The sequence below is a fragment of the Schistocerca piceifrons genome, chromosome 5 (genome assembly GCF_021461385.2).
Source record: "Schistocerca piceifrons isolate TAMUIC-IGC-003096 chromosome 5, iqSchPice1.1, whole genome shotgun sequence".
NCBI lineage: Eukaryota > Metazoa > Arthropoda > Insecta > Orthoptera > Acrididae > Schistocerca > Schistocerca piceifrons.
This window is the reverse complement of record NC_060142.1, coordinates 449749700-449765036: the sequence shown is the minus strand read 5'-3', so window position 1 is coordinate 449765036 and position 15337 is coordinate 449749700. Positions and strand designations below refer to the sequence as shown.

At 40.5% G+C, this 15337-nt stretch overlaps 1 protein-coding gene across 1 annotated transcript; it reads left to right on the top strand.

Annotated features, from left to right (window-relative positions):
* Nucleotides 1-614: 614 nt before the first annotated feature.
* Nucleotides 615-10790, top strand: LOC124799067 (piggyBac transposable element-derived protein 4-like). Its single transcript, XM_047262606.1, has 2 exons — nt 615-1920; nt 10669-10790. The coding sequence occupies exons 1-2, from the start codon at nt 615-617 to the stop codon at nt 10788-10790; spliced, it is 1428 nt and encodes a 475-aa protein (XP_047118562.1).
* Nucleotides 10791-15337: the final 4547 nt, after the last annotated feature.

Below are 15337 nucleotides of genomic sequence, written 5' to 3'. Positions count from 1 at the left end.
GTACGAATGCGAAGAAACTACAACAGTATTTTCAATATTATATGCTTTCTGTATAGCTTACCTTCGTTAACTCTTTGGAGCACGGTGGTATACATAGTATACCACCTTTTGAAAATTTTCTTGGCTCTTTGCACAGTGGTTTAACTGCACGACCACCACTCTAATATGCTCACCTAGTTCTCTACTTATCAGACAGATGGCACTCACTGCCTATAAGGAATCAGTTCCCGCCAAGAATTGCATAGATTACAACTGTGAAAGCTGCGTGCTGAGTTGTGCATGGTTTTTGCGTGTGAATAGTGGTTTATAACGAATTTCTTGTTGCGCCTGTGTTTTTTCCATATCTTGGACGTCACAGCTACGGTATGAACCCATGTATACATTCATATGCACAATCTTCCGTTATTTATATACAATTTATTTTGGTGGTATATTATTTGTACCACCGTGCATGTAGCAGTATTCTATTGCATTTCGTTTCCTAGTATAAAATTCGAAATCCTCCGCTACAAAGTTTAGTTTTTAATTGTGTTGTGACTTATTTTAGCTCTTTCTCCATTTTGTTTTGCTTACGTATTCTTTACTTGGATTCAGGCTGTTGTTTGAAAATGAAAATGTCAAGAAGAGGCTTACGAGATGAAGAAATCGAACGATTATTGTGTGAAATTCCATCAGACGAGGATTCCACTGTTGACACCACAGATGACGAATCTGATTATGAAGCAAGCATTGTTGCGGAGGCTATTGTGTCGTCTGAAGGCGAAGTTTCAGAGAGCGAGGAAGAAAGTGAGTCCACTCCGCCAAAACGCGCTGCTGACACAGCGCCAACTTGGGGACAACAATTCAATGCTACCTCAGGAATGCAGTTCGACAGTGAATCAGGACCAAGTGCTTTTATTAGGGACATTGATGATCCAGAACCTATCGATATATTCGAAAAAATATTTCCAAAAGAGCTAGTTCAGCTAATCGTTTTCCAAACAAATTTATATGCGACGCAATCTGGCAAGTCTTTCACTCCAACAACTGACAATGAAATACGAACTTTCCTGGGAATCAACATTTTGATGGGTATAAAGCGTATGCCAGCATACAGAGACTACTGGTCTAGTGCCCCAGAACTTCATGATCGTTATATTGCATCTCTGATGGCAGTAAATCGGTTTGGATGGTTACTGAGGAACATTCATCTGAATGATAACACATTGCATCCAGAAAAAGGACACCCAGGTTATGACAAACTGTACAAGCTGCGACCAGTGATCAAGATACTATCTGAATCTTTTTCCAAGTGTTACCAACCCAGCAAACACCTAGCAATTGATGAGTCAATGATCAAATTCAAAGGCCGCAACAGTATGAAACAATACATGAGAGATAAACCCATAAAGCGTGGTTACAAAGTGTGGATGCTGTGTGACAAGACCTCTTACAACTTGAAATTTGATATTTACACCGGAAAAGTAGGTGACACAGTGCAAACAGGCCTTGGGGAGCATGTAGTGCTGAGTTTGTCCTCTGAACTCGTAAATAAAGGCCATTATCTTTATTTCGACAACTATTTCAATAGCTATAACTTGTTGGCTGGTTTACAGCAGAGAAACATATATGCCTGTGGGACAGTTCAACCAACAAGGAAACATTTACCCAAATTAAAAACAGACAAAGAATTAAGCAGAGGTGAATTTGACTGGAGGGTCAGCAACTGTGGCATCCTCTACTTGAAGTGGAAAGATAAGAGAGCTGTTCATCTCCTTTCAAATTTTCACAGTCCTGAAGTTACTACAGTGACTCGCCGTGAAAGAGATGGTTCACGCATAGAGCTACCTTGTCCTCAAGCAGTGATGGATTACAATGCACACATGAACAATGTCGACAAGTTCGACCAACTGAAAAAATCATATGAAATAAGCCGGAGAAGTAAAAAGTGGTGGCACCGAATATTCTTTCACCTGCTTGATGTCAGTATCGTCAACAGCTATATAATTTGGAAGGAACTAGGCGATAGAGAAAAAATGACTGCCAAAGTCTTCAGGATGAGTATCCTGCAAAGCTTAGTAACCCAGAAAACACCATTGAGGCCATCTAGACTTCATGAGAGTCAAGTCCACGTAAAGAAAAACAAGCCATATGTTTCCTCACGCCAGCGTCTCGACAATTCATCCCACCAGCCAGAGCGTACTACCGCCAGACGTTGTGCGAAATGCAGTACAAAAAAGAAGCAAGTGCGCACTTTCTGGATGTGCGCTGAATGCAAAGTGCCTTTGTGCCTTAGCAAAACAAAAAGGTGCTTTCAAGATTTTCACAAAAAGGAATAAGAAACATATTTTATTTGTAAGGTTTGTAATTTGATTTTGTATTGTAAATGACCAATTGCCAGAAATAAAATTATTTTACATTAATTATACTAATTATTACTGCTTAGAGTAGAATTTAAAGGTGAGTTACAAGCACAAACCAAGATATCTCAAAAACTTTAGGTACGGCCCTAAGTGGCATGGTGGTATATTATATATACCACCATCTAAAACCAAAATCAATACAATAAAAAATTTTAATTCATGTTTTCCTTTATTAGCAACCCCACCAGACATAGAAAATGCATGTTTTATTAAAAAATTAATTAAACATAAAATCTGTGCATCAAAGAGTTAAAAGGTGGCTGCAGCTAGACTCTAATTTTTCAGACACAGTGAATCCAGGAAATCATATATTACGTATTCACTATTCGCAGCCTACACAAGCACATGTGACGTTGACACTAACAATTCCACAGTCCAGGAATCCTCGGAGAACCGTTGGTGTGTCGCGCGACATGCGGTAAAAACTGCAAACTCTACCGACACGCTCACTGCCTTAAGATCCCGGATATTGCCGAGGCTATTAGAGTATCCGGCAATGTCCAGGTGGTCTAGAATTGAAGGAATTGAACCCCATAAAAAATCTTTGTGTGTGGAAAGAACCAACATCTTCCCAGGTTGGTCAGATATTTTGGACATTTTCAAAAAGCTATGTTTTCAGAATGTGTTGTCATAGCAACAGAGTTCGACAGCGTAACGTGGGCAGAGGTGTTGTAAATCTTCCGAAAATATCTGTGCGCTATAAGGAAGGATTGTTTCACAGTGTGTCTTAACTGAGAGAGGAACAAAATAAATGGACATAAACAGAGCAAGGCTTGGATTGAATAGATCCGTTCGATCTGTAAGAACCATTAAATGAAATAAAATATAGTTTCAGAACCACGATAAATTTCAGGTCGGAATGGTACCAATTACAGGTTTGCTGATGACATTTTTAATATGTGTGAGAGTAGGAAAGAATTGCAGGAGCTGAACGGCATGAAAAGTGAAACAGCTACCTGGCTCTTGTTGTTATTGTTTTTCCCCTTCACAAGTAGGGATGACGAAATGTTCCAGTAAGCTGCGACTGTATTTTACTCTCCACCGTTATCACACTTTCATACAATAAACAACGACCATAATACTCAAAGTTTGCGAGTACTTCAAAGCCACCATCGTCGGCTGGAACAATTGAATACAATGATTTCCATTGATTCGACTTATGGTGGCAGTAAGATGGCCTCTTCCAACGTCTGTGCTGACACTGCAGACATCAAGAGACTGCAACACATACAAGGAACCTTTCTGTATGCAAAGAAGTTAATATTTCAAACTCTTGTGTAAATGTACTACTTGTCTAGCTGTGTGTAGTATGACTTGTTCTCTCTCTCCCTCTCTTTCTCGCTCGGATGTTTTAAAAATGTCATTTACTGTCATCTACAACTGGAAGAGTACGGAGGAAGGTTCAGAAAGGTAGATCACGTTCTGAAAAAATACAAAACCTCAGTAACATTATGGCACACCAAAAATCAAGGACAAAGACACGTAATTTTCTTCATTAATTTCAAGAAAGTATATGATTCGACTGAAACAGAATCCGTAATATCAATCACATAAGAACTGGGTTTGGATAAGGAAACAAGTAACATAACAACCGTCAAGATTACGGTAGTGCCATTGAGCTGGGAAACCGCCCCTAAAAGCCATGATCAATGGCATGAGGAGGCGGAAGGCAATGAAAACCACTGCATTAAAGACACATAACATGCATCCACAGAACATGTAACAGAAAAGTTTCATGATGATCTCTCCATTGGCAGTAGAATCCGACTAGTCCCCTAATCGGTACTCCGTTAGGAGCTACCAACGGGGAGATGACCATGAGAAAAACGTTGGATAACCAACGAAAATGTAACGTCCTGTGAGTCGCGGCGTGGAATGTCAGAAGTTTGAACGTGGTGGGGAAACTAGAAAATATGAAAAGGGAAATGCTAAGGCTCAGTGTAGATAGTAGGCGTCAGTGAAGTGAAATGGAAAGAATACGAGGATTTCTCATCAGACGAGTATAGGGTAATATCATCAGTAGCAGAAAATGGTGTAATAGGAACGTGGGGCAGAGAGTGGGACATTTGAACAGTTCAGTAATAGGTTTGGTCTCATGAGAATCGACAGCAAACCACCACTGACAACAATAGTTCAGGTACACATGCCGATGTCGCAACAGAGGACGAAGAGGTAGAAAGAGTATATGAGGATATTAAACAGGTAATTCAGAACGTAAAGGGATATGAAAATCCAATAGTCACGTAGGACTAGAATACTGTTGTAGGGGTGTGAGTACAAGAAAGGGTTGAGGAAAGGAGAAAGCGGAATTTGGTTACGCAATAAGTATCAATTAGTAACAGCTTATACTCTGTAATGATGTAGAGTAAACTGAAGTTAAAGAGACTGTTCAGAAAGAAAGAATGTGCAAAGAAGTGAGATACGGAAGTACTAAGGAGGGGCTTGAAGTTCTCTGAGGCGAACAGCTCAGCAGGCAGTTCAGTTGAATGGACGTCTTGAAAAGGGCAATCGCTGAAACTGGAGAGAAGAGCATAAATACAAGAATGGTAACTGCGAAAGAACCTTGAGTAATACTTCAATTGATATAAGAAAGAAGGAAGTAAAAAATGTTCACTGAAATTCAAGAATACAGAAATACGAGTCGCTTAGGAATGAAATAAATAGGAATTGTGGGAGGGGTAAGGCAAAATGGCTACATGAAAAGTGAAGAAATCGAAAAAGAAATAATTGTCGGAAGGACTGATCCAGCATACAGAAAAGTTATAACAACCTTTACTGAGATTAAAAGCAAGGGCGATAACATTAAGAGTGCACTGGAATTTCACCCTTAAATGCAGAGAGAAACAGTAACGGAAATAAAAGGAAGTTTCGGGATTGGGATTACAGTTCAGGAAACGATATCAGTTTTCATATTAGCTGATGGCATTCCTCCAATTACTGAATGTGAAGAATTACGGGATCTGTTGATTGCAATCAAGAATCTAATAAACACAGAATATGGATTGAGAGGAAATTGAAGAAAGACGAAAGCAATGAGTAGTAGCAAAAATGAGAACAGCGCTAAACTTATCATAATTGGTGATCACGAAGTAGTTCAACTTAAGGAATTCTTCCACCAACGCAGCAGAATAAACCAAGACGGACGGAGGAAAAAGGACACAAAAAGCAGATTAGCACTTGCAAAAAGGTCATTCTTGGCCAAGAGAACTCTAGTAGTATCTAACATAGGTCCTAATTTTGAGGAAGAAATTTCTGAGAATCTACTTTTGCAGCACAGCATTGTACGGTAATGACTTATGGACCCTGGGAAAACCCGAAGAGAATCGAAGCATTTGAGTTGTGGTGTAACGGAAGAATGTTGTATATTTGGTGGACTGATATGGCAAGGAATAAGGAGGTTTTCAACAGAACCGGTGAGGAAAGGAATCTATGAAAAACACTGAAAAAAAAAAGAGACAGGATGACAGGACATCTGTTATTCATCGGGAATAACAGGAAGCTGTGGAGGGTAAAAACTGTAGTGGAAGACAGAGAGTAGGAGTATCCACCAAATAATTGAGGGCGTAGGTTGCAAGTGCTACTCTGAGATGGAAAAGTTGGGAATGGAGAGGAATTCATGGTGCATCGCACCAAACGTGCCAGAAGGCTGATGACTGAAAAAAAGCACAAATTCGTTTTCAAAAGTGAAATTCGTGGTTGAAATATCAGATCTATTTGAAATAAAAACTGAGGAAAGACAGCGGGATGGGCTGTCCCCGTTATTGTGCGTTTGAGAAAGTAATCAGAGAATGGAACTGAAATATAAAAATTGGGCTATAGCTGTATTCCAAAAAGAAGGACCTTAATTTTAATTTCATTGCCTTTGCAGATGATATAGCCCTATTTGGTGAACCAATGGAGGAAAGAAAGGAGTAAAGCCTGAAACTAAGGAAACAAATATCTAAAATAGGTCTTACATCCTCTGAAGAACTGAAGTCATAACACTCAGGAAATACTCAAATAAATACCTACAAGTCCCCGAACAGAAAATCGAAATAAGAAAAGAATTTAAATATTTGGTGGTACTGGATTAGTTGAAATGAAACAAAACGCACAGCAACAGAATCGAGGTAAAACAAACTGGAATTGGCCTTCCAGTTGAGCCGGCCGCGGTGGTCTCGCGGTTCTAGGCGCGCAGTCCGGAACCGCGCGACTGCTACGGTCGCAGGTTCGAATCCTGCCTCGGGCATGGATGTGTGTGATGTCCTTAGGTTAGTTAGGTTTAAGTAGTTCTAAGTTCTAGGGGACTGATGACCACAGCTGTTAAGTCCCATAGTGCTCAGAGCCATTTGAACCATTTTGAACCCTCCAATTGATAAAAGAGACATGCAAAAAGAAATCTCTTCCATCGGGTCCAGAATTAATCATTATCAGACAGTGATCAAACCACGAGCATTGCATGCAGCAGAAATCCTAACCGTAAATCGCTTGGGCGAGATAGAACGATTAGAAAAAAAAGAAAGAAAAATAATAGGAATTTCGGGATAATCAAGTAGTGTACTTCAAGAATGGAACTCTCTACAAAAAAAATTGAATATCTCCCAGATACCGTGTGAAAAAGCAGACTGAAATTATACGGACACCTTCTCAAAGTGAAATTTAATGAACTAACAAAATGAATTCCTTATTTCTTCCATAACTGTATAACGAAATTTAATTGGTTTACGGAAATTACAAAAGACCTAAGAGAATTAGTCGATAGAACTCAGATAAGTACTTAAGACGAAAAAGTAAGGTTCTGAGACGACTTTAAAATAAAGTCGAAACCCATCATCTTGGAAGACAAGAGGAGAAAATCGGAAAAAACGAATAACTACTGGGTATGAAGGAAGGAACGACATGCAAAGAAGTTACAGATTCCTTGTGCTCCAAATAGGGGGAAATGAAAAAAGAAGGGATCACATGCCTTTTTTGGGGTCTGAAGTTGGGTGGGGCATAGGGAGGGTGCACGGGGTGGGTGTCAAGAGATTATGTTCGTAAAGGGCAAATTGTAATAGGAACATCCTATTTATCAAAATCCAGTGATGAGGTTACAGGAGGCGGGAAGTAGCTCCATGAATAGCGCCCCAGCCCTTTCTGCACAGGACGATCAACAAATGCTGCTCCTTTGTGCTGTCAGTTTTTCCTCATCCCTCGAATTCGTCTACATGAACATAGTGCCTTCTTCCACTTCTCTCGAAAGAAGAAGCCATTATGTGGCTGGCATCTGGAGAATAACAACGAAATAATTAGTCTTTATTGACAACTGAGCCTGTTTGGTAGCTGTTAGTGCTGATATCGCACGAGAAACACGAAAGAGAAATACGAGTAGATTAAGTTAATTACGTCTGACGGTCCAGGCATCGGCAATAAGACTGGCTTCTACGTTTATTACGTCTTTCGCGTTGAAGTCGCTGAAAAAAATTTAACTTACCTCAACAAATTAGAAAAAAATACAAATCTTTCGACGGTAGCGCCCATAGTCGTTGTGAAATCGGCTTGGTTCTCACTTTCCGCCAAGAAAATGACATCCGATTGGCAAGTTTTCGTCATCATGAAATCATCAAGATGGCAAATTCTGAGACTGCTTGCTCTACGCCGAGAGACTGTGTTACCGCTCGCAGACCAACGTCGTTCGTAGCGTCACTACTGGTATCGAGTGGTGAACTGTGTGATGTATTCCGCTGCCACCTTTATTTGTCAAGCACACGTTTTAACACTTTGTTAAAATCGTACTCAGTGTCTATGTTAAGGTTGTTATCAGACATTTCTTTGCGTGGACAAGAGTTCTTTCCTGTTCAGAAATAACTCGTTCTTATTACACTATGCTCGTCTATAGCTGATTTAACACAAATTCAACATCTGAGTTAACTTTTGTGTCCAGCGCAGCGGTTGGCATTTGTCCATACAGGCTATCTCATGAAATGCTAGTGCACTAGTAAGCGAATATTTTAATTCTTAGGTCTCTGAGGCCGTGATTTTCTTTTGCAGGTCGCTACATGATTCTCTCGAATCCGCTGATCTTCATTCACGTTTCTCATGGTTCCCTTAAATTGTTTGACTATGCCACGCCATTTTCTTACTCCCTCTTAGCTCCATCGTTAATCCACAGGTCTGTCTTACGAAATGAAACCATTGTCATTCATCACATGTCTGTCATAAGAAGAAAAAGCATTAGGATGACATTTTAGGTGACCAAGCTTATTCTGTGGCGTAAATGTTGATCTGTAACAAGTGCCCTGTCCTCCTGATGAAAATGGTGCTTTGTAAAATATGACATTTTCATCGTTGGAGAGACAAAATTTGTGTTTAAAATGTACATTTACTTGCACGATCACGATATATTTAAAATAAGTAAGTGATTTGAGAGTGTAAGACGTGTATATTTCTATTGTGTATTGTCAAACCACAATTTCTGAAAGATATTTATATTTTATTAATAGGATTATGTAGGAATAATTAATATTTGTCATTTCGGAAATAATTGTGGTAGCAGGGAATGTCTGCACCAAAGTATTGTTGGCGGGAGATACCGCACATTGATATAATATTAAAAAGGGCGGAAGAGACCGCGTATGGATACATTTTAAGAAAAGAGCGGGAAAGACCGCGCATTGATACATTTTGTAATGGTAGCGGGGACTGTCTGCATCAGAAAGCATTGTTGGCGGGAGATACTGCACATTGATATAATTTTAAAAAGGGCGGAAGAGACCGCGTATGGATACATTTTAAGAAAAGAGCGGGAAAGGCCGCGCATTGATACATTTTGTAATGGTAGCGGGGACTGTCTGCATCAGAAAGCATTGTTGGCGGGAGAGACCGCGCCTTAGCGTTCGTAGGAAGTCAGCAGTAAGCGAGATGTGAAGCGAGTCGGTAGCAGGTCTGAAGCGAGAGGTTGAGAGGAGCGGTGTGCCTGCCACCCACCAGCTATGATTTACAAGAGCTAACTATTATCATCAGCTAACTATTATCATAAGCAGAACTAATATTATTGAATTATGTTTTTGAGGAACTCACGACTACTGAAGGTATGTTTGCGCAATGCTAGTTGTAAGATAATTTAAAAAAGTAAGTCCCATTTGAACGTTTGTAAAATCATTTCATTACCAACAGTAAATATTTGAAGAATCGTTTTCAGAATATAATTTATTTTTGCCAGCAAAATTGCATTACTTATTATAATGCATCCCAAAACCCCTCAACGTAAAACTTCGCAAAATTTTATTGTTTTCAAGAAAAAGTTTAACTATGAATTACGTAACTTCACTCAAATTAATTAAAGAATAACGTCATCTTTGCTATTAAAGAATAACATCAGCTTTGGTAATAAATACAGCCACTTATTATGACAGCCCACCAGCAGCTAATATAGTATAGTAAAACAGAGTAAGTATATTCATGTCGCAGTTCGATGTAGCAGTCAGATGGCGATCCAGTAACAGTAAAAAAGGTAAGGGACAGTTTTGGGTTATTGCAGATAACGACTGAGGGCCACACGACGACGACGCATTCTATGTTTCGTCGAAATAATCCGAAAATCACATTTAATAAGCAGCATTTAAATTTGTATGCGAAGATTGCACTTATTATTATTGAGAAAGAGAATTAATTTCAAAGTTACGATTTCATTTGTTATTATTGAGCAAGAGACAGAAATCCTAAGGGAAGGTTTCATAGGTTATTGTAGAAGGGAAGGTTGCGTAACAAAAAAAAAAAAAAAAATATATATATATATATATATATATATATATAGAGGAGACGGGAAGGTTTCAAGAGGACCAGCGAACATCCGTATTGGAAATAATCTTATTCTCACTGTCAGAGTTATTCAGTCGTTGTATGTCGTTATCCAGGCTAAGGTTATTAGCGAAATTGAACATGACTGTATAGAATAGAAGGTCATACTTAGCGAAAGCTATGAACTATGTAAATTTTTGTCCTTTTCTTTCTGTAGATGTTCCTGATTCCATTGATCCATTCTCATTTTGATCATCCTGAATTTAATGGTCGATATTAAGTAGTGAGCATAGCTACTAGTCACTTCGGAAACAAGCTCGACCGACTGCCACGAGGCACTTCTCCGCCTTGGATTACTGCCGACTGTATCTCGCCTTGACGTCGTGTTTACTCCAATATCGGTACAGCGAGCAGCTCCTGACAGCAGCTCGCTTAAAGTTCACGGCCGAAATACCGCGAGCAGTGTGGCAGTAATTCGTTGTAAGCATTTCCTTGCTCTTTTACGGAGGGGGCGACGAGCTGGTTGCTGGGGCCTTCGGTTTTATTCCCTGCTTGGGGCTTGAGAGACACTGCGGCGCCAGGACAACCCAGGGTCGCACGGCGGCTCTGGAGGGCTGCCGACACCAGTGAACTCGCTTCTCCAAAGGTGGACCGATCTGCTTGACAAGAACTGTAGTCAGCTTCCACGAAGTGTCGCCTGGAAGCTGTGCTCGATCTCATATCACCTGCAGATCGATATGGGGACACAATTGACTGTTTTAAGACGATTTTTATCGTTGACAGTTATGTTTAGAAAATACAGTATCCACTCCATACATAGTAACTTGGTTAATTTTTGTTTGCCCGAAGACTGAAATGTTCACCTCTCTTGTCGTACCAGTTCAACTATGAGCGAGTTTACTGAGGTTTAACAGTCGTTTGTGCATCTGTCTGTCACATTTGCGAACGAAACACACAAATGATCAAAAAGCGATTCTACGCTCAGATGGAATCCAGCACAGTCGTACAGCAGTTAAATTGTTATTATTCATGCTTCTAACTGCTGATGCAGCTGAAGTTTCGGTATCCAATTCAATAATTATCAGAAACAACCCAGCTAACTTCCCAGACGTAAAGAAAGAATGTATTCGCTGTAACGGAACCTGCATTACTTTGGAAATACCGTCAAAGTGAGACTGCAGTTCAGTGAGCTACAATCCTTCGACAATTTTTTTTTAATGTTAAGGGCCACTCATGAGGACAGTGTGAAGGGAAATGATGGGGTTGGAAAAAGTTAACTAAAAATACCAGTTTATTTGCTCTCGGTCAACAATCCTCAACTCGTAATTGGATTGATTTACAATTACTTTCGCCAAAAAAAACCCTCAGCGTTATAATATTCAGATTTATAAACGCTTTATCTGTGCAGAAGGCACCCAAATGATCTCTGGAAGACTGTAAATTGAGATTCGAAACACTTTTCAAAGTATATGTCCCTCACATGAGGGACATATACTGGATAACATCTACTTCTTATCCCAGTATGACAGAGGAATAATGGTAAAAAGCAATCAGAAGTTGCAGAGAATATTCGCAAATCTTGACCTAAGCCACGTGAAGACAACATAAATGTTAAACGCAATACTTTCTCCAAAGCAGCTAAAGGGGTGGCAAGCTGAAACACGGCACCGAACAGCGACTGTCCAACAACGAGACATTAACTGCGGCCATGTGCTCGCCTCCAAGATCTACTACTGACTGCGTCTTACCGTAGGAGAGGAGGAAGTCAATTGGCTTGCCACAGTGACAATTGAAAATCTACCTCTCTCTTTATGCTCGCAGGGAAAGCTTGCAGAACTTTCTTCTTCAACGTGAACTGTATTCTCTGCCACCAAATTACAAGTAGGCACTGTACTCGTTCTCGCCTTATGACTGGCGCAACAATGTCTGGGCGTGTAGATGCACCTCGCTTCCCACACTCTTTACGGAAGTACGGCCTCTCATTCCGCTTTTAGGACAACCTGTGGCCCTCTGATGACATCTCTCTGGAGTATACGTGGCCCATACTACATTCAAAGTGCTTTTGAAGTACTCCGGCTTAAGAGATACCCAAAGCGGCTTATTCCTGTGACTACTGCACATGGGAGTTCCTGATGGGAAACCTCGATTTCTGCCACTGTCTACCTATCGCCTATAATTTGCAGGTAACGTCTAGCCACATTCAAACAACTGGGAGAAACACGATAAAATGCTAGAATTTACAGGCGCTGCTCCTCCATTCCGAAAGTTTATGAGAATACAACAAGAAATTTCTGTTTATACATAATGTCGCTCAGCGACATGTGACAAAACTGTATCGCCACAAGCTACCTGTTCGCAGGCCTGGTACATTTTGAAACCCTAGGCCTGATAATACAGTAATCCGGCAGAGATGCCATAACAAAAGTAGTGCCCCCCCTCCCCCCCCCCCCCCCCCCCGCCCACCTTCAGTTTATCAGTGGGCTGTGCCACGAAGAAATTGTATCCATCTCGAGAATCACTTCTCCGTGTGACCTTCCGCCATGTCGTCTATGGAGACGTTGAGTCCATCTGACAGCCGCAAAAATAAGCATGACTCATCGCCAAACACCACTCAACATCATACAATGTCCCATTTGACCACGAATGTGCATCATATACTGTATAAGCAAACAGCCCCCAGTACCGTATAAAGAGGACACCAGTTGATGAGCAGGGCAGAGTTCAACACTTCGGGAGTTCGTGCCAGCAGACGAGCTTGGGGTGACTGTCAGCCGACAGCAAAAAATTATGTGAGTGAAAGTACCTATTCAGTAAGGCTTGACAGTAAGGAGGACTGTATTCTTCCCTGTACGTACCTTTGAACTATGGGTAATTAGCCTATCACGGTTTACTTGTATCTCTGATTGTCACAGTGTGAAGTGTAACGGAACCTAAGGATTCGATTTGAGTAATAAGAAACTGACTCCTTTTCATGATCCGAGTCAAAGCGACAGGCCAGTTAGGCTTTTTGTTCTAGTAAATTGAGTATCTAGTAAGCCTCATCTATAGTCTACGCTTATTGAAATTTATGACCCATTGTCGGTGCTCCTCGACATGTTCATGTAAACTCTGGAAGAAGCAACAAAATCAGAGCAAAGTATCATCCCAGAAGCTTGTTTCTTCATTTATACCTCCCTAGTCTGATACCCGAGTCTTTCTGTACTGTCTCCAGCCATAGAGACTTGACAAACATCCTCTAGACCCTGTCACCGACTTCTTCGGTTGAACGAAGCCGCGTGCCAAAGAGTCGATGGACTTGAAAAATCCCACATCACTTCCCATTCGACTAAGGGATTCACGTCAGTATGTTGCCAGCCCCGTCAGGTTATGATAATGGATAGAAGACACTTATATTATATACATAGTGTGTCCCAGAACGGATGATCAATATTCTAGAATACGATACAACTGATTATTTGAAAAAAAAGTGTGGTAAACACGGGCTCTAAAATCCTTACCTTAAGAGCTATGAGCACTTGTTTATCGTCACTACTGTAAAATAAATCTCTTGTACTGACCAAGTGCTCGTAGCTCTCAAAATAAGTAGCTTGGTGCCCTCGTTTACGAGACGTATTTGCTTCGAATGATCGTTCGTGTCATATTCCTGAATATTCACCATTCCTCCTGGGAAATGCCGTGTTGTATAAATTTTGATGTTAACTGGATTGTAAGTGCTTGTTGCTATTATAATTCTTCAAATCATTTACGTAACGCATGCACTTGTAAAATTTTTGGAAGAGCACTTTTGAAACGCCAGGTTTCTCTGAAACGGAATTTCTTGGTAACAATGCTACATCGATATAAACAAATTCTCAGTTTTACTGTTATTATCACAGCGGAATGGGTGAGTTGTAAAAGCTGTAAAAGTAAAATTTTCCGAAACAAAAGAAATGTTTTACTACACAATGAATTTAAGCATGTTTCTGTGGAGCTTCCAAGCGACAACTGGCCCAAGAGTCAAACGATATACACCGTTACAACATAATTTAGTCATAGAGTGTAGTCTGTAATCGGGTTTGAATGTACTAGAGATAACCCCTTTTCGAACCTGATGATGAGGCAGTTAGCGTTCTGTTTGCAGCGGAAAGATTATGACACCCAAGTCTATTTCAAACATATTCATTATAGCAAGGAAACAGCATACATGTTTATTCACAATGTACTCAAAATACAACCACAAGAACAAGGCAGCACATCTCACGAAGGTGCATATGCTTCATGTCTATCTTGTCCGTCTTTAGATAGGCTACTGGCAGATACTGTTATAAAGAAGTTTGTACTCGTCAGGTTTGTACTACAGAATTTACTTTACATCTTCTAGTTTCTTCTTTTTTATTGTGACAAGTCCACTATACGCTTGCTTGTATGGGCACATTCTCTTCTAGTTCAACTCAGTACCCTTCTAACGGTCACTTTTGTTGATAGGACATTACCCCTTTCACACTGAAGGATGTGTATGGACATAAAAATCACGTATCTGCGGTAAACGTATTTTGAAAAAAAAAATGGACACCATCCGTTTTCCAAATCATCGATTTGTTACGTGTTTAAGTGGTATTGACGGCATGTTTGGGAGGGGTTCAAAAATGGCTCTGAGCACTATGGGACTCAACTGCTGAAGTCATTAGTACCCTAGAACTTAGAACTAGTTAAACCTAACTAACCTAAGGACATCACAAACATCCATGCCCGAGGCAGGATTCGAACCTGCGACCGTAGCGGTCTTGCGGTTCCAGACTGCAGCGCCTTTAACCGCACGGCCACTTCGGCCGGCTTTGGGAGGGGAGGACGGAGGAGGAACTTTACCAAACTGCGACTCCCATTCCGCTCCAAAACCGGCCAAAACCTGCTCAGAAGCAAAGATAATGCAATGTAATGAGATGGTGTGAAGGAATTCGTCTACCTTCGAAGCAAAGAAATGCGTGACGGACAGAGTTTGGCGGGCAAGGCAAAGTGATCATTTTTCTATCAGCGTCGGACATACCCTTGATAAAAAAAATTCCGAGAATGTGTTGCATTCTTCGCAAAGAAAATTATGGAATATGGGAAAAATGGAGTAGAGGAGAGTCCAAGCGTTAAGATGAGGCGTTACTGAAGCATTGAAACGTTCTTTTTTGTCGAATGTCATACACGTTAAC

Coding starts and splice junctions, on each gene's coding strand:
- LOC124799067 (XM_047262606.1), top strand. CDS start 615: ATGTCAAGAAGAGGCTTACGAGATGAAGAAATCGAACGATTATTGTGT. Junction 1,921..10,668: donor ATATGAAATAAGCCGGAGAA/GTAAAAAGTGGT, acceptor TCTTTTACGGAG/GGGGCGACGAGCTGGTTGCT.